The 19,911-nt window shown below is 39.4% G+C and overlaps 1 protein-coding gene across 3 annotated transcripts in view; it reads left to right on the top strand.

Moving 5' to 3' along the window:
• The window catches only part of LOC114547877 (adenosine kinase), a 102,020-nt gene extending 83,282 nt beyond the window's left edge, over nt 1–18,738 (top strand). For all 3 annotated transcript variants that reach the window (XM_028567378.1, XM_028567377.1, XM_028567379.1), the window contains 4 exons: nt 6,380–6,415; nt 10,014–10,128; nt 17,117–17,203; nt 17,525–18,738. In XM_028567378.1, coding sequence (XP_028423179.1) covers nt 6,380–6,415; nt 10,014–10,128; nt 17,117–17,203; nt 17,525–17,649 — 363 coding nt within the window. In that variant the 3' untranslated portion in view covers nt 17,650–18,738. The remainder of the gene's footprint in view (nt 1–6,379; nt 6,416–10,013; nt 10,129–17,116; nt 17,204–17,524) is intronic.
• The last annotated feature ends 1,173 nt before the right edge of the window (nt 18,739–19,911 follow it).

Below are 19,911 nucleotides of genomic sequence, written 5' to 3'. Positions count from 1 at the left end.
CTTTCTTTGTGTTGGAATTTTAAACTCTGGTTGATTTATGAGGACTATGGTTGACTGGTCCTCAGATCTCTGCAGGATAAATTAAGACAGCTAGCTAGACTATCTGTCCAATCTGAGTTTTCTTTTGCATGACTAAAACAACTTTTAAACGTACACATGCTCCACCAAAACAATTTCCTTCCTGAGGCTATTTTACAGCGGCTCAGGGCGGAGCTTGGCACCGCCCATGACTATTGTGATTGGTTTAAAGAAATGCCAATAAACCAGAGCACATTTTTCTCCCATCCCGGAATGCTGTATGGACTAGCCAGACCATCCTCCGCAGCGCCTTAGAGGATAGTTTGGCAAAGCGAGACTAACAAATCCCTAATTTGCTGTTACACCCAAACACATTGCTTATATCACTTTAATTGTAAGATAAATTGATTAATTGACCCTATAAATGTGCCCCAAAGAGCTGGAATCACTCTAGTGCAGAGTCAAACAATCAAATAAAATCTTTAAATTCTACAATCAGCTGGAACTTTAATTGGAATGAGAGTTATAAGCACTAGGTAAAAGCTGCTGTATTAGCTCTGCTTGTTGAGCAGACCCGTCCGTTCCCCATCTTCCCTTTTATCCAGTGTTGTTCCTTGAGAGATAGCCAGTCTCTGGTAGTCTGACGTTGTGCGCTGACCCCTTGTTAGAGCCCAGAGGTGAGATGTGTGATAGAGGCCCTCAGTGCTGATAAGGCCATCAGGCTGATAACTAACTCCCCCCAGCACAAAGCTGCTACTGCCGCTGCCACAGCTTCCATTAGCCCCACCAGACCAGCTGAATGCCCTCCTGCTCTATCTGAGGTTACATCCTCTGTTCTGAGCCCCTTATGCAAACCCTGCTTTCTCATCCTAAGATTGCTATCAACAGAGATATTTATGTACTGCACATGTTTCCGATTGTTTAACCTTTGGACCTGTGCTGTAGGTGCTGCTGTCGTCCCTGTGGGCTTGCTAAGAGTCCTCTCTCCTGCCCTTGCAGGCAGCCTGAGATAGATGGGAGTAGAGGCTGTTGTTAGAGGTGTGTAATGGACTGGCAGGAAAGGGCACTGTTGAAATTGGTCACATGAAAGCTTAGGTCAACCACACACTTGCTTTCAAGTTTGGACACATCTCATCCAAATGGATTTAAAGGGAACTGTTCAAACAAATGATTTTTGGTTATTTCCTTGATTCTGGTTCAATTTGCAGTTCTATACTAATTAATTGGCATAATTCTGTGAATGCTGAGGATTTTGCATACCCTTTATTGCTGTCTAGTAAAAACCGTATAGCTATTCATTTAAACACAGCGCATCTCCCAAGTGAGTGACATTAAATACTAATCAGTTATCAACTGTATGCCCCAAAGGCCAAAATGAACAAGAAGTAGTTTTTTTAAGTATGGTTGTTAGGGATGTCCCGATCAAGTTTTTTTTTGCCCTAGATACCAATCAGTCAATCCGATACTACTTAGATGTTGATTTAACGTGTCATTAAGATCAGATTTTGATCAGCTTTGTTTTAGCCGATACCAATGCCCTGTTTGGCTCAGGACATCTTAGTTGTCCTGAATCAACAACCACACTGACACGCTTCTCACCACCGAAAAGCCCGTTTTACCAAACGCAACTAGACTCTACACAAAATATTATAGGAAAACATTATGCAGACTGTTTTCATAATACAGAGCTATTCAGCCATCAAACATATCTAGTTTTATTGTACGCTTACTGTAAGTGTACATTGTGTAAGTGTCAGATGTAGGAAACAATATAGAAAAATAAACATGTTATGGGAATAAATACTGAACTAGCATCAGATCAACAGATACTCAATTTTAATGGATTTGGATTGGGGGGCAAAAAAACCCGATGGTGACATTCCTATTTCTAAGCAGAAGTGACATTGCAGTTTACAGCAGTGCATTATATAATGAACACATCCTGAGGGGAGCAGAGAGGTTTGACAGAAGTTGAAAATGAATACCATCTTATGCACTGCAGAAGGTTTTGCACATGTAAATACTCTATCTCACAACAATACACCATCTGGTAAACAGTGGACAAAGTTAAAGTAGAGGGGGAAGTAATGAAATTATTTAAGAAGAAAAAAGAAAAAGAAAATCTCAATTGCCAGCAGGTGTTTTTTTTGTGATTTTCATAACTTTGCTTCAGGACATTAGAGCAACGCTGATAAAAAGACAAATTTAAGGTAATGCATTTGGGAGTTAGACAAAGTCCTAGTTTTGAATCCAGCTAAACTGTCTGTGCATGGCAGATGTAAATCACAAAAACCATGAACATGAAAATATGATCATGAAAACATAAAAAATGCCACTTGATGGCGCGGTGAGGAGTCCTGTTTTTGACCCCAAGGCCAAGTCAAGTCACTAACAATCCCCACTGATGCCATCGCCTTAATTAGTTATTCATTCTCCACCCCCACCCATCACCCTGCAATGTATGCCGTAGTAATCTGGCTGGAACCGCTTGAGTTGAATGCCAGATGTTGTTTTTACTGGGCATTTATGGAAGCTGTCTGACTCGCCTCAGTGATGTCTTGCGCTTAGGCCTACATGCAGAGAATGAGGAAAACATGTCATCTGCCATTGTTGTATATATGTATATATCTGTAAGTAGTGATAATTGGCTGAATTATTTGAGATGGCATGACCCAGTCATGCTTAGTTTAGTTTGAAAGGTTTCAACAGTAGGTGATTTGTCAAATCAAACTGATCTGTCCAGACCTGATAATCTGTTCTCCTTTTGCTTGCGGACTAAGCCAGCTATCATATTATTAAGTAAATTCTTCAATTGTGGAAGTCAGTTCTCCATGAAATGGCTGTAGGCATACAACTCCAATGTCTTTGAAATGAACATGTATTGAAATGCACAGAAAAGAAGAAGAAAACAGGGGTGTTGTAAATAACTTGTCAGGGCTATACCCTCGTCTGTATATCCCCCCCCCCCACACACACACACACACACACACACACACACACACACACACACACACACACACACACAATGTCAAATACAATTCAATTTCAGCCTCAGCATCAGCTTGGGCTCACACGGTCAAGCAAATGCCTATTTTCTGAATGGCCTTGGGGAGTTATGCTTTTCAGCTTATCAACTTTTATTAACCTTAGCACTGAGGTTTGCTCTTTGATTTAGATTCTTTGGGAAACACTCAAATTGGATTTTTTTTCTCTCACTCCTGCTGTGACATATGCTCAACAACTTGTTACACTAAGGAGGAAAAACTAAATGCTTGCTTTGGTTTGTTACTGGTAATATTTTATCATGAGAGCAAATAACTACTCCAGTTTCTTTTCTTTTTGCTCAGTAAGAAATGTCTGACATGAGATGCAGAGAGTGAACAGGGACAGGGATTTTTTTATAAATAGTTGTAAATAGTGTTGGAGGAAATGTAATGATTGCGTTGGATTATTGTTATGTTATCCAGAGCCCTGAATGCTCACTTTGCTCCTTTGTTCATGATAAGGTATTATTTAAAGACTGAATGCATATTGAGCAGTTTAGCTTCATTAAAAGAAAGAAAATAAAGTACAGCATGTGTAACTTCACAGAGAATACCTGCATACTGTTTCTGCACAGACCAGGCCTGCTAGGCTCCTGTCACATACATTGTCAAGGAAAACAAAGTCTGCAAAGTGCTTTGAAAACTGCCCTTTGCATGAAGTGTGTATTTCTTTTTTCATTTTGCTTGGCAAGAAATTGTAGACTCCCACCCCCCTGACTGGGCTCTGGATTATTAGCTTAAGCTCTCTAAAAATATCCCTTTGACTGTTTAAGCCTCTGACAGCAGCAACATCTCACACATTCTGATAGCTTTATACTAACTATGGCTGCAGAGGGCTCAGCCCGCCTTGTTATCTTTTACCTTGTTTGCCCGAGGAGGAAAAGGAGGAGAACTCACAGGCCCCAAAATCTGCAACTGTACTCTCTCCTTCGGAATCAGACTCGGAGCGGATCATCAGAGGCGACCATGCAATCACAGCAATCTCCGAACAAACAAGATGCTTTATTGAGCACGAGAGGATTTTGCCCAGATGTCACTCGAAGCACTTGTCATTGTTGCGACAGCTGTAGAAGCACATGGACCGTCATTTTGAAAACCATCTACCACAACACACCAAAACAGCACACGTCAAGTGTGAAACATGCACAGCCTAAACACAAGATTTTTGAATATTAATGCTGTGAGCCCCTTAAGAAATGATTACTTTTATTGCCTATCATTTGAGTTTTATTGACTTGCCTGTGTAGTTCCTGTAATTGCATATTTACCACCGTACAGTGTTTATTATACCAATATATTAGCTTTAGCTGAGCTTATAGTACCAAATATTTTTGATGTTGGCACTCATAACAGCTCATAGAAATTAATAAATTCCTAAAAGGGATTACACTGTACACATGCCTCATAGACATCGCTTCAATTATCTTTTCTTCTAACACCCACACTCTCTCCAAAGGCTTTTCACACAAATATTATAGCTGCTAACTACGGAGAGACGGAGGGTGAGATAGAGGCATGTGCCGCTCAACAGCACCATCATTTTCCAGCCTTCATTCATGTGTCTCTTTTAAATTATTTCAGATGAAATATCACTGTTTTGACAAGACATTTTCTAAGCTGCTCATGTCCCTGTGAGATGCCTCATACTCGCCGGTGATGGAACGTTCCTGAGGAGAAAAGTCAATATGTGGTTTCAAATAAATGAAAACAAATGTGAGACCTAAGCCTTCAATAGACTGACAAAAGCGAAGGGAGGGGAAAGAAAAAGACTACGCACCTTGACTTATTATAAAACCGCTTCTTGACTACAGCGGCTAATTGAGTAGCCTCTTTGCCCCCGTGTGTGTTTTGAAGGAGTCGAGTGGGGTGATGAATTGACATATTGCTGGCGCTGTGATGTTGATCCAAGGCAGAGAGCCATGAGGCTTTCCTCCAGGGACCAGTAACCTTATTGTTCCATGTCATCTCCTCCCCTTCTGTTTGAGGACCAGGTTGTCAACCTCTCCCCAAGGTCAGGCAAATACCAGCCCCCTTTCTGCAGATAATTGGATTGTTTAAAATCATAGCATCAACTTATTGCCCCGTCCGGGGTCAAAAGTGAATTAGTGCACAAGGTTGTCTGTCATGATTTGTGGCATCGTTCTGAACAGACAAGCAACAGCTTCTGTCACCAGTTAAAGAATCATACCAGAGGTTTTGCACGTTTTGGCCTACAAATCACATATTTGACATCACAGCTGACCATATTGCTAACCATGCTGGTGTGTGTTAGATCTTTGGATGTTTTCCCCTATTATTCCAAGCATCCATTCCATTTTATTTATTTTATTTATTTCCATAATTAATTTCTGTACAATGTTAGAAATCAATTAGCAGACCCTGAAACGTCCCCAAAACACTGGTATGGTTGTTTACATTATTCACAATGACTGAACATACCCTACAAATCATGTTTAACTTACATTTTTGGTGGAACTATTCATATGTAGGCAGTAAGTTTTGGATGTATTTTTTTCCAGGCAGCCGTTGGTTTCTATTCATTTTCATACAATATGAAAATTCAATGGAAAACTCTTGAAACGTGAAACTCATGAGTTGTGTAATCCGGTAAATCTGTTTTCAAGAGTCTGCTAATCATTTTTTAATATTGTATGGACATGAATGGAAACTAATGGATACCTGTAACAGTAAGAAAAATACATCCAAATATCTAAAACGATACAGCATTAATTTAGATTACACAACTTAAGCAAGTTTCAAGAGTTTGCCATCCCATTCTCATGCCATACTTAAATCAATAGAAGCCAATGGCTGCCTGAATTGTTAAAAAAATATATCTCAAAATTTTAAACTACAGCATATATTTGAAAAAGTTAAGCATCAATGTGAAGTTTACATGATTTGTAGCTAAGGATCAAAAACTTGCATAAACTCTTGTATGGGCCTTTTAAGTGCACCTGTTAGGAGACTAAAGAAGTTGAATGCCTGCAGTGTTGGGGATTCCCACATACCAACACATATTCATGGTTTCAGTGGCGGTTTCATGGCTGGAGGCTGACGTGGTGTTACTTCATGCTGTCGCGGTAAGACGAGACAAAGTGGGGCAATAGATTAAATGGGTGGGCTACATGCCTATTAAATTAGGGGTTGGCAGAGCATAACTAACTTAGGTTACTTATTCTCAAGTGACATGGCCGCACATGTGAGGAGGGAACGCAAGCAAGATGTCTTTACTTCACGTCTGGAGTGTGACATTGTACTCTGTTTGTGACTCTGTAATTAACTGCTCATTTGTGTGTTTTTTTTTTCTTTTTCAGGAGGCGGCCACATTTGCCAAAGAACTGGGCTTTGAGGTGAGTTGACCGGCAATTGCACACTAAACAGATCCTAAAGGTTTATTTTTGCTGATAATGAAGTTCTTTTTGGACAGTGATTGATGTGCTATTATACTCTCCAGGCCTTGCAGCAGTTGCTATGGAAACCTGGCAGTCGTCATGGTTTCTTTGTTCAGCCAGCTCTCTGTTATGACGCACTCTGCTAGGTCTGCACCCAACATCGCCTACAGATGTTATTTATTGAATTTTGAAAAGCCTCTTGGGAAGCTGAGAAGTTGGGCATGGTTTCAAGCCTTTCTCTGCAGGCTTGGGGCTCATCAGGTTGCCTGGTTAAAAAGCCTCCTCATTATCTTCATTGCACTCAGGGATGATACTGTATGTCTTCCCTTCACTGCTATGGCATTACACCACACTGAAACACACTGTAGTCTTTTAATAACCAAATTACAGCCACCTGTGGTTTTAGATTATGGAAATGGAAATTACAGTGCTTGTTTCCCCATAGAATGTGCTTTAAAGTGGGGCTGCCTCTTACATGTAAAATGAATGTTCCCTTGGTCTATTTTCTGCTTGCATTTGGCATATTCCTCGTGCTGCTTTTAAAATGTGAAATCAAAACACAAATAGCCTGTGTGTGTGTGTGTGTGTGTGTGTGTGTGTGTGTGTGTTTCAATTGGGCTCAGGTATTTTAAGTGCCTTCTCTCTTTCAAAGGTAGAGCTGCCTTGAGTATGGCTCTGCACTGTGTGAATAATTGTCATCCAGAATCACTAACGGTGTGATCAACGTGACTGGAATAGAAATGCAATCCTGATGGCAGTGACAGGTTTAAGAGAGGAGAAGGGATGAAGGCAGGAAAAGAGGGGTGGTGGGGGGGGCTGGTAGTGATGGAGGGGGCCTCATATTAAAAAAAAAACCAAAGGGCAAAGTATAGACTGTCCTAGTAGTTACAGTTCTTTGACATTTTCCATGTCAACCTAATTTGCCAGAACACTCATCATTGTGGTGTGTATTGTACCTACTGCATTTCTAGATGGTTGCAGTTTCTTTTTTTTTTCTTGTCACTTTCTGATGACAATTTTACCTGCCCACATTCTGTACTTGTACACTGACAAGTCTTCAAAATATCAATATATACACTGTATAGTTTCTAGAACTTTGTTTAAAGCAAGAAATTACAAATATGCATTGTTAAACCAGTATTATTGGAGGAACTTTCACACATGCACATTACACTTATTAGGAGGCCAGAATAACTGTAGGCGATATAGATGAAATTTGATGATATTTTGTCAACTGTGACAAAATATGTCAAATGTGTGTGAAATCACATAAAATAATAAAAATGAGGTTTTGGCACTTACTGGAAATATTCTGGAATTTTCAGCCGTATCCAATGGCCTTCGTAGGCAGAAGAAGTTTGCTCAGTTGTCATGGTGATTGTTAAAGGATGGTCTGTATGTGACCGAAATTACGTATCCAAACGTCTCCATGACAACCGAGCAAACTCCATCCTCCAAAGAAGGTCGAGAGACGCGGCTGAAAGCTCTGGAGTATTTATCAGCAAGTGGTAATTGTTTTTGTCAAATCAACTTCCATTAGTATCTATCCAACAAAATTCTACATTGCAAACTAGAGTAACTCTTTTTGACCACATCATCCAAATCAATCATTCATTTTGACAACAGACTTTTTATTATTATAAATTATAACACAATGTAATCCTATCATCACAAATATGATACTACTATCAGACACTAAACAAAGAATTGAGAATTGAGAATTTTTATCCTATTGTAGTACAGAAAATATTTTATTTTATTACGGTTATTCTGTCAAATTTAACTAAACATCTGAAAGTGTGTACAGAAGTGTGTCTTTGTATGCAGTGTGACTCTTTTAAGGCCAGTGAGGTCCAGTTAATTAGTCAGTGGGGCACTTTTGAGGGATACTATAATTGGATACTGTTGTAGTTGCTGCCCAGTTGTCAGTATCTGACAAGATGCACTTTAAATGTATTCTGAAAGATTGTCATCATCAAAACAAAAATAACAGCAGTACTTCTTCAATGTAAATACAAGATACAAAGCTTGTCCTCAAAACAACAATCAGCAGATCTGAACACAGTCGCCTGATTGTGATCGGTTTCCCTTTTAAATGCTTAAAGAACTATCTACATCAAGCTCTCTGATTGAATCTTTCCCTGGCAGTGTTTGTCAAACAGCCTGCAGTGGAGAAGATCCCGTTCTCACCGGCTTCAACACAGAAACACAATTTAACACCTTTGTGAAGCTTTTATATTTCACACTTTGTTGATTTATGTCTGATCAATTGCCACACAATTGTAAATATTGCTATTTGTCAACAGTAAACTACATCGACCATATAATTTGCCAATTCATTTGTTTTACACTCACGTTATTTTTCTGCATGCCATAGGAACTTTTCAGGTAAGTGTTTCTGCCATGCAAAAAGGAGGAAGTTGTATGTATGTGTGTGTTTATGTGTGTATGTAAAGCTTGTCGTGTCAACAGCCATGATGCTCACCCTACCACCTCTGGCCCTTAGAACCTTTTAGCTCCTAAACTTGAGTTGAGCGCCTTTTTTATGCCAGTCGAACATAAAACCAAATGGTGACAATGTGCCGAAGCCTTGTGTGGTTTTGCATTCAGTGTCTGGAGGAGTGCTTGTGGTTACATCCAGTCACAGTGACAAATTGCCTTTTTTTTCACCGTCGCCTGCTAACAGCCTCTGTATTAACCTCACCATTAGCACTTACTTAGAGTGTTACACCCATTTTTCCTCGGCCCAGGGTCTCCCCGGACCTCTCAGGGCTGATTAAAGGACATTTGGGAGGCATTTAGAGGTGTAAAAGCTCATTGGTTTGAGTGAGCCAGTGTGGCTGGTGGTATTGGGTTGGAGCCTGTCTCTCTGATTACTCCATAACCACAGTATTTGTTCGCCCTGAAGGTGCTCGAGTGTTAGCTTTGACACAGATGCTAGAGGCATCTACAGCCCCTAATGCTAGCTCCTCAATGTCATGTATTATGGAAAAGAAGAGTCCACCCCACTGCGAGATGACGATAAAGACATTCCACCTGCTCATAGAACATTATGATGAGTTAATAATAAAGTAGCACTGACAGGTGTGTTTTTTTTTTTATCCCTCTCATGATCAAAGGCAAGCACTCCGGAGAGTTCTGTCGTCTCCAGGCGAGAATATCCATTCTGTGCAGATGCTAAGGAGAGATGGCCTGTTTCAGGAAGAGAATGATACAGTACACGCACCACCTATCCCTTCAGCTCAGAAGTAGCTTTATCTGACAACAGCATATCTTCACACGCTTATTTTCATCTCACTTAGGGAATATGACATTCTAATCTTTTACAGCTCTCCTGTAACTGCATGGAAACATCATTGAGCACTTCTATTGATCTTTTTCGAAGCAGTTTCATAGCCCATCTGGTTTCATTATCACTTGATCCGTCTGCCAGGTTTGGAAATATCTGACCCCTCTCAGTCACAGTTGTGATCTTTGAGTAACTCCTCAGAAATTGCACTTCACAATGCATTCATTCAACTTAACATACTAACCCAGTGGTTTGGTGTTTTTACAGACAGATGACATTGCAGAGATTGCAAAGAAGACCCAAAACCTCCCCAAGGAGAATAAGAAGCGGCAGCGAGTAGTGGTCTTCACCCAGGGCAAGGATGACACTGTTGCAACTGTTGGTAGGCCATTTTTTGTTTGCCATTCAACACATATTTCCACCTAAGTACTGTATCACTCAAAGCCTTCCCAACTTTGGCCTCTTTTGGACATCTTTACCCTTCACTTAAACCTCATATCTCAAAACTGCAGAATGCAGCCTTAAATAGATAGTAAATCGATGACTGAAGAGAGCCGAACACTATCAGTAATTTCTTTGAAGTTTAACCTGAAATATTGACCCCAGATGTTGGAAAAAAGAATGCTTGCACTACATTCTGTCATTTCAGTGCATAAAAGAAGTGTGGGGGATGCAAAAAGCAGGCATTGATTTGTGAAGTACTTCTAACTTTGTCTTGGACAGACTCCAGGCCAGTCCTCAGCAATTTTTAATGCTTCTCTTACACCTTAAGAGTGTAATTCTTCCTGCAAAATGCTGGCAGAGGGACCTTGAGGAGAGGTTGACAACATTAGTCCTCAGTTCAAATCATTCCAATTTCCTTTGATGTGATGCATATTTGTTAGTGGGACATTAAAAGGCAGTGTCATCATAACTGAGCAGGGGTTGCCAGTTTAAGCGGTGTGGGTAGATACAATAGTTTCCGATTACTACTGGGAGCCTTTGCCTTTGTTTGGAGCCACAGGGTGTCTCTCCTCATTGCCCTTGCAGTTCAGAGTAGTTGTGCACGGGGAGAGATGGCCTCAGGTAAAGACTCCAACATATCACTCATCACTGGGGACTGCAGAGCAGCACAGCTACAGCAGGACTTTTAGCACTGCAGGACACTGTCTTCACGTGTCCAGTGTCCTCAATTCCACACTGCTGGCATGAGTATTTACAAGCTTTGTACAGTATGTCACCGAAGGCATTATTCATCAATCAATGATTAATCATGTCTTTTCTGTATTTATATCTATATTGTATTTTTCTTTTTATTGCCTGAAAAGGTGTGCTGCCATTTTGGCAAGGACTCTCAAGACACTATCTTGGTTTAATAAAGGTTAAAGCGGCTGTAATCAATATTTTTATATTAAAAATTGATAAAAAAAAAACTGTAATCTGAAAAAGGAACCCACAGAACTATTACCCAACTCTGCAGTTCTCCTCAGCTCTCCAAAGGTTTTTAATCTTTAAAATTATTGTTTCAGTTTTACAGCCTGCAACTTTACGGTTTTGGTTCACTCTCATCAGTGTTGCTTACAGCTGCAGCAGGCCACTTTAGCAACAAATTAGCAACTAGCTGGTGAACATAGTAGAATTAGCAGCTAAAAGCTACATATTTCCCTCCGGAGTTGGTGGAGAACAAAAACAGAGCTAAAAGGAGAGGGAATATTGGATTTTGATGCATCAGGTGGACATTTATCAATCATTTATTTATCAATAGGCTAAATTATAATAGTATAGAGTTATTGCCCAGTCTTAATTAATAGCATGTATTTAAATCAAGAAAATCTCATTTCTTTTTTTTTTCAAAGTAGAATTCCTGGAAGTACACTTCCTGAAAAGAAATCTTTAAGCAGGAGCCCGACAGTTAAAAAGAGCAACAATCAATTAATTGTGCTGGAGGTGATGGATAATTCCTGCCTGCTTCTCTCATTGCTCCTGCATGAAGACAGAGCTGTGCGCCGCTGTGAACTTTATATAAAATACATGATGAATGCAGGCGGGATGAAATACAATGTGTTTCAGATGTCATCTACAAAGGCAAACATGATAAATGTCATTGACTGTGCTATCATTGCAGTGGAGAAGTTACAGTAGTGTGTGTGTGTGTGTGTGTGTGTGTGTGTGTGTGTGTGTGTGTGTGTGTGTGTGTGTGTGTGTGTGTGTGTGTGCGCGTGCGCGTGTGTGTGCGCGTGCGCGTGTGTGTACGTACGTGTGTGTGTCGCTATTCATGCCAGCCAAATAAATGTCAATGTAAAAAGAGAATTAAAGATTTTCATTTCCCAGAGGCGGCGCTCTAATAAACTTGATCTCTCATTTTGTTTGCAATTTGTCTTGCTGTCAAGATTTGATCATTTGCCAGCCTCTGCATGTCATGTTAAACCATTTTATAGTGATTAAGGATGGGAGAATGCCTTCCCCCATGGTATAATTCTCCAAAAAGAGATGTCAATTTGTTATTGTTCTTTTTTTTCTGCCCTTCATTTGGAGCCTTTCATCACACCACCACTTCAAACGTGCCTTTTAAGAGCTGGGAGCAGGGGAAATGGCCCTTTATTTAGCTGCCACTGACACTGCTGAACTACACTGGGCTTTTGCTCATACACCCATTAAAGCAGTAATTAAGATCATTGTGCCCTGAACCTTAACGGTGAGGAGATCTAATAAACGATCATTCAGCGGGGTAGCCGCTCTAATCGCTGATAAGGACTTGATAAAGCCTGACTCTGCTCCTCTGCGAGTTTTAGGGCTCTCAAGGGGGCCAAGCAGGCAGATTTCAACTTTGAAAAAAATACCTGATCTATACATGTTAATCACATGAGTAAATCACTGAGGAGTAAATACTGGCTTTAAGGCAAAATGCTCTTTTCTTAGAGCAGGTTTATTTGTCATTCTCCCCAAAGTTACAGTAGATTAAACGTTGCAGAATTATTGTAAAATCTACTTGAAATCTTAGTAGTCTGTTTAAAAAATGGGATGTTTATGTTTTGTACTTCATGAAGGACAAAATCAATTAACATTCTGGGCTAAGAAAAAGACCTCTCTTTTTCCTTGGCATCTCACGTTGAAGTGTTTTCTTTCATGTCTCCCTGAAAGGATATTGGTTGGCGATGATCTTTTGCCTGTGGTTACAGTAATTACAGGCATATGTATTCATTTTTTTTCTAACTCAATTGTGAACAAAGATGCTGGTTATGATAGGGAAACAGATTGAATGTCAACTTGCTCCTAACCTGTTGCGTTTGCCAAGAAAGCAGTAACGTTGTTTTCCACTCCAGTTTGGCTGAAATGCAGCAGGAAATGTTCCAGAAGAAGTCTTCTCGGGGAAGTTTCTCACATAAAGATGTTGTACTTAAACTCTGAGTACTTTAGCTCATGCCTTTTAGCGCAGTAGTCATGTGTTATTCCCTGTCATTTAGACGCTCAGGATATAAAATTATGAATTCATTGTTTTACTTGTGTTGCAGATGATAAAGTGTGACAGGATCAAAGTTAATTTGAATGATGTGTCAACTATTTGATCTACCTGCTTTCTGTCAAAGCAACAATAGCAACAAAAGCGCTGGAACACAACCAAGTGGAGCATGTAATAATTTCAGAGTCAGAACAACCCTCCATATGCTCATTTTCCAATAAAGCCAAGGTCATCTTATTTGCACGTACAGTCGCCATCTTTTAACAGGAGAGCATTTTCTCAGTCAGTGTTGTGCTGTGAACTGGCATTGTTAAAAAGAATAGCCAATAATAAAGGACTTAATTGATACTCATTTCAAAGAGACGTCTGTTAAAAGAATTTCTTAAGTTTAATCACCACCATTCAAGAGTTATTATGAGAGAATTATGAAGAGCGAATTAACAAAAGCACACAATTATAGCTTACTCTGAGAAAGTATTTGAATTCCTTCAAGGCTTTTCTCAGTTATTTTTTTTCTCTGTTGCAGGTTAACTGTCAAAGCACAGCCATACTACACTCCCACATATTCACCACCAATCTGCTGCTTTACTCATTTTGTCAAACAAACTCTAGGAACAAGAATATGTTAGTGTAAAAAAGTACAACAGAGTTTTATTGATTAAAATTAACAGTGAAATGTGAAATTAGTTTAGCCAAGTGATGTTTTCAGACATTCTATAAGCCAGTAACAACAGAGTCTAGTATTTTGGCAGGAGTTTTTAATTTTTTTATTGCCATTTCCATGACAGATTTTTGCCAATGAGATCTTTGTTACAGGCGGCTGGGGAATTGTTGGACTGTAACCCGAGTTAACATGTCAGTCAAATTTAATAATTTGCATCAATGAGGTTATGTGAACTTTCCCCTAGCAGCAGAGTACACAGCTTTAAAACTTTGGCCGTGATGATAGAAGAAAGGGAAATATTGGAAGTCTATTGTGCCATGCTTTTAAAAACCGTGCTCACACAAAGTTCTGTAAATGCCATCAACAGCATTGAGCTGCAGAAATGTTGAAAAGTATGTCTTTAGGTGCTGCAATTCAAATTCACATGTTCACATCTACATGTTTTGGTAAATATTAAAAGTATTTCTAAGAACAGCACAGTACTTATGCTAACGTCAGCATGCTAACATGCTCACAATGACAGTGTCAACATGCTGGTGGTTAGCAGGTAATGTTTACTATGTTCCCGGGGTGTTAGGATGCTAACATTTGTAAGCACTAAACAGCTGAGGCAGACGGGAATGTAATTAGTTTTCTAAGTATTGAGTCATAAACCAACATATTGGAAAAATACATAAAATTTAGACCCGATGATGGTGCTAATTCCATGGCACTCCATTCAGTAGTTGTTGAGATATTTCAGTTTAGACCAAAGTGGTGGACCGACCAACTGACCCACTTTGCCATCTCAAGAGCCACGCAGCTAGCATGTCTAGAAATTGCATGCTAGCTGTGAAACAATGTGAATACTTAAAGGACTTACCGATTATCATGATACTGTTTGTAAGTTCTAGTTATAGATTGTTTGTAAAGACCGAGGCTATATATTTATGTCACTTTAGCTCATGTGGTTCTGTATTCAAATTATTTTACGCAGAAAGCAGCTGTGATTGCAAAAAGTTGCAAAATATTTTACTTTTTGTTGGGGGGGAAATGGGAATTTGATGGCTACAATCAAAAATGCCTAGTTAATTTAAAGGCTTTAAAAAATAATCTAAACCCAGAACTGCTAATTGCAACAACATAGCAGTAGGTCTAACATATTCAAATTTGTTCAGTGAATTCTGACACCTCTGGATGTAGTGTTATCACAAAGATGAGCTTCATGTGAGAGGTTAAGACATGCCCCCTCCTACCACCCACACACTGAAGAGGTTAACCATTTCTTTTAACTACCGCAAACATATTTACACAGTTATTTATATCTCATTTCTCAGGTCTAATGAACAGCAGAATCTGTGTGCTGAACAAGTGCAGCAGCCTCAAACTTTAAAGCATCCGCTTTTATAGCTGCAAAGTGCAGCACATGTACACGACCACATCTTAACGGTTCTTAACTGTGGAATAAATGACATAACTGTAATTTATTATGAGCACATTTTCCATTATGGTTAATCGTTTTAAGAGGGAAGAGGATTCTCTAGCTTCATCTGTGGCATTAATTAAGCGAAGTCGTTATGCAACTAATTAGCTGATCCTAAACGGATTCTTGTCTTATTGTAATTTATTATCAACGTGACACTATACCTTTTTCACGGCAGACTTTTTGACTTGTCTTAGCAGGAAAAACACAGGTGAAACTAATTTTGTTAACAATGGCTCAGTTCCATCAAGTGTCCCAGTGAAAGTGACAATGACCCGCCATGCACAATACCGGCAGCAACCTGGAACCAGTTCACCTAAATCGATGAAGTTGTTTTTATCAATTGCATATCAATTATGGTCATCAACTACACTTGTGCTTTTCCTACTATGACAGGCCAAAATGTCTGCTGTGAAAAAGGTCTAGCTCCTGCTTCACTTTCAAAGAGAAATTGTTATTAAATGTCATTATGAAACACAACTTTTTATCTGATACATCTTCAATACCTGGCCTGTAATACAGTCACATTGTGCTCTGTAAGATGTCATTTTCAAACGCAGCTTAATGAGGTTTCTCTCACAGTTAGTGTATTACAGTAATTTCCTTGACATCAGGTTGTGTATCTTTTGCCCTGTAGGACGAGAGCAGAAATGTATTCAAAAACTGGTAAGGCGGGGGGTGTCTTATCTGCAGCGCAGATATTTTGTGAACCATTGTTAGATTAGCAGGGAGCCTCATTAAACAACTTTTTGTAGTTTTTTTTTCTCGTGTTCTCCGTAAACTTCCAACCTTTTTTTCTGTCAGCCTCCTCGTGTTCCTTTTATCCACATGTCAGTCTTTTGTCTCCTGCACCTTTTTGAAGGTTCATGTCGGCACCAGAGCCCTCAGATTGTTTGAAGATTGTGTGTGTGGTTTAGAATGTTCTGACATAAGTTGCTGATTTAATGTCACTCTACACCTCGAGACTTTGTCATCTGGTAGATTTTTGTTTCTTCCCCCCCCCTCTCTTTTAAACTGAGAGTCCCTTTGAAGTGCATATGCTACTGATAATTGAAGCAATATAATCCACTGAAGATAATAAAGACCCTCATTTAATGGATTCCGTTTTGACTGAAACGATCTACAACAACTGCTCTTGCATATTTATTTTTTTATTCATCAGAGTACTTACCTAGAGCTAAACATTTTTGAGATTTTTTGCGTTTGATCATCTGTTGCTTTTGGGACATTTATTCAAGCCACTGCAGGGCATTGCATGATTTGTTTTACAGAAGTGTCCCTTAGTTTAACATTGTCATTTGTGCTAAAACAATAGTTCAATAGTCCATTTGTCCATCACAATCAATTGTCTACTGTATGTTATATATATATATATATATATCAAGCAAACATTCACTGATTACAGTGAAAATGTTCAAAAGTCTTTCCCCAACTTTAAAAAGTGTTAGCTTATATTCAGCTTTGGTGGCCATGATGCTAAGTGAAATTCACTGTCCTATCAAGGCTAAATGTTTAACTTCCTTGATGACTCCCTTTGAGTTACTCAATATTTATTATGTTGTACATATGTACTATAAGTAACAATTTTTTTGCACATCATTAATAAGCCATTAAACTACAGTATGCGTCACTGAAGTCAAATGACCAACTATCTCCAATTAAAACAAAGCCTTGCTGTGTCAAATGACCTATGATTTTTATATAAAGTTACCATTGAATAATAAGCTCAGACTTGGGAGAAAAAGGAAAACAAACCCATGGGTGTTCAACTTTAATTAACATCGCTCTTGTTTTTCTGAACACAGGTGAGAAGGTGACCATGTTTCCTGTTTTGGACATCGACCAAAACAATATTGTGGACACTAACGGAGCCGGAGACGCCTTTGTGGGAGGTACGGCATGAAAATCATCCTCGACACAGCTTGATTTTTGTGTACAATCCCAATTAACCTTTGATACTGGCCAACTATGTTACGTAGTAATGCCTCCAGATTATATGAGCATGACATTTAGCCTGCTGTTTTTACTCTGTATGAGCTGATCATAGCACCACATTAAACAGTCATCATTTTGGTCCTGTTGAGGATGAAACGGCATTGTCCTTTTATCCAAAAACTATTAGTATCTGGCTCATTTTAGTGAGATATGCTCCCCAAACATTTTTGGAGTTGATGGATGGTTACAAGTCGACCTTTGCTTTTCTCTGTACCCAGGATTCCTCTACGCGTTGGTCCAAGAGCAAGACTTGGAGGAGTGTATCCGGGCTGGACACTACGCCGCCAATGTCATCATCAGACGGGTCGGATGCACTTTCCCAGAGAAGCCAGACTTTCACTGATGCATCCAAGCACTGCACCTTTGTCTTATATGTATGCTTCAGGATTTTATGTACATTTTTTTCTATTTACAGTGACTGCATGGGACTAAGTGCTGCAGCTTGAATATTTGATCAAGCTCACATATGAAACTCAGATGTTTAAATGCAATACAAACAATGTACTAGTATCAAATATTGGAATAAAATGGTAATGTTTAAAGAAGCATTCCACTGAAAATTTATATTTTGAGTATCAAAAACTAAACGCCTGTAGGTCTAAAAGGTGTCCAAATGTATCATCACAATAGTATAACACTTTTCACACCACTTTTCCACCATTTATCTGTATGTTCTTTATGTTACAAACACTCAGGATCTCCACAACAGAGCTACTCACTCCCAGTGTCCTAGCACCACCTCCTCATAGCTCTGAAGCTTTGCTGGAAGAAGTAGTGTATTTATTTATTATTCGCAAAGCGACAGACGTTTGGTTCATACTGAAGAAATGGATCAGTGGTAGAGAAGTGCATTATCCTGCAGGATAGGTTTGGACATTTTTTATGGACATGTTGCTCTAAAAAGTTTGTTGTTTGCTCCTTAATGAAGGACAGCAGCTGTAGTCTGCTTCGATTCACAGAAGTTACAAGCGATTCTGATGGTGATCCAGAGTCACAGCCAAAAAACAAAAACGTTCATAGAAACTTCCTGCTGCATAATCCACTTCTCCGCTGTTGATCCTCATACTGAATATTTTCCAAACTATTTTGCCAATAATTTGCTAATTACACTCCCTGCTTCTATTGGATCTTCTGAGCCATGAGCAGGCAATAGTGTGCCACAGAAGTGCTGTATTTAGTAGTGCAAACTGAGTGTTATCATGAAGCAGAAAACTACAAACTTTTTCAAGCCTGCAGGGGTTGAGTGTTGTGATACTACATACTTTAAAATATAGTAAATTTTCAGTTGAGTATTTCTTTAATATTCAGCTGTCATGCAATTTATGGATGGGGCGCCATTATGGGTGGCTTTCCATTTCCAAAAGTGACAGTTTTAACTGTACAAAACTGCAAAGATTATCTTCTGTTATACAAATAAAAAATATCAAACTCATTCTACCAAGATACTCCTATACAAAAACAAAGTTAGTTTCAACGTTTAAGCAGTTTACCAGCAGTTGAAGTTTCTTTAAATACACCCAAAAACAAACCGCAACAACAACAGGGTTTGTGCATTTCCCCATTATTTAATCAGCCAGAGGCTCCCTCATGCTAATCACTTTTGGACAACTCAACACTCTCCATTATAGAGGGAACTGGGGGGTGGGGGGACCGGGACCAGCCTGGTGTCCTGCTCTGTTCACCCCCACTCATGCATGTTGGGTCCTAACTGGACTCTCGGGGTCTGGCGCTGCACTGCAGGGCTACAGGAGATCATTTTTCTCAGTTAAGGGATTAGTGGTTGCTCTTCATGGCGATCATTTGGGGGACCTGAAAATTAGGCTGATCCTTCGTACCCAGCTGTGCTGTCGCTGGGGGTTGGAGACAAGGATCAGAGGGAGGCCCCTCCCCTCCCACTGACTGTGGGCCAGCAAAAGTGTTGGGCAGTGTCTCAAGTGTTGTGGAAAATAATTCAACACTCATCTGTTCTACAAAGTAGTGTGATTGAGAATGGTTGGAGAATAAACAATTTTTTGTTCCCCTAGAACAACCTGTTACATCATATTTCTTTTATTTTCTCTGAGCTTGACAGGAGGAATGCAGTTTGTACACTCCCGGCACAAGAGCTCCCTTTTTGTAATGAGGCATAGTTTATGCATTTATGCTAATCGGGGGCATCTAGGTGAAAACATTCTCTAGCCAAAATGTTATTAACAACTTTGAGACACTTCTTTTTCATCAGCATTTTTTAAGGTTTCACACAGATGCGCTTTGAAAAGGACCACATTTCTGATTGGGCAAGATCACACTCCATGGCAGCTGGTTCATTTGCTTCTCAAGATGACAGATGGCAAAACACAAACACAAAAAGAGGGAGCCATGATCAAGTAATGAGAATGCCTGCCACAATAAGGAAACTACTAAACATACTTTTCCTGGTAAACTTTTGCTTTGCTCAATGTATGCAAGAAAAACAAACACAATTTGTGCATTTAATTTACATTTTACAATACTATGCTATCTGTTTTGTAAGCTATAGTGAACCCAAGCCATTTAGAAAATATTTAATGTCAATTGTATTGCATAGCAGCAATATACAAAATCTCATTTAATTTACTGTTTTGAC

This window comes from Perca flavescens, chromosome 21 (genome assembly GCF_004354835.1).
Source record: "Perca flavescens isolate YP-PL-M2 chromosome 21, PFLA_1.0, whole genome shotgun sequence".
Taxonomy (NCBI): domain Eukaryota; kingdom Metazoa; phylum Chordata; class Actinopteri; order Perciformes; family Percidae; genus Perca; species Perca flavescens.
This window is presented reverse-complemented; position numbering and strand designations above follow the sequence as displayed.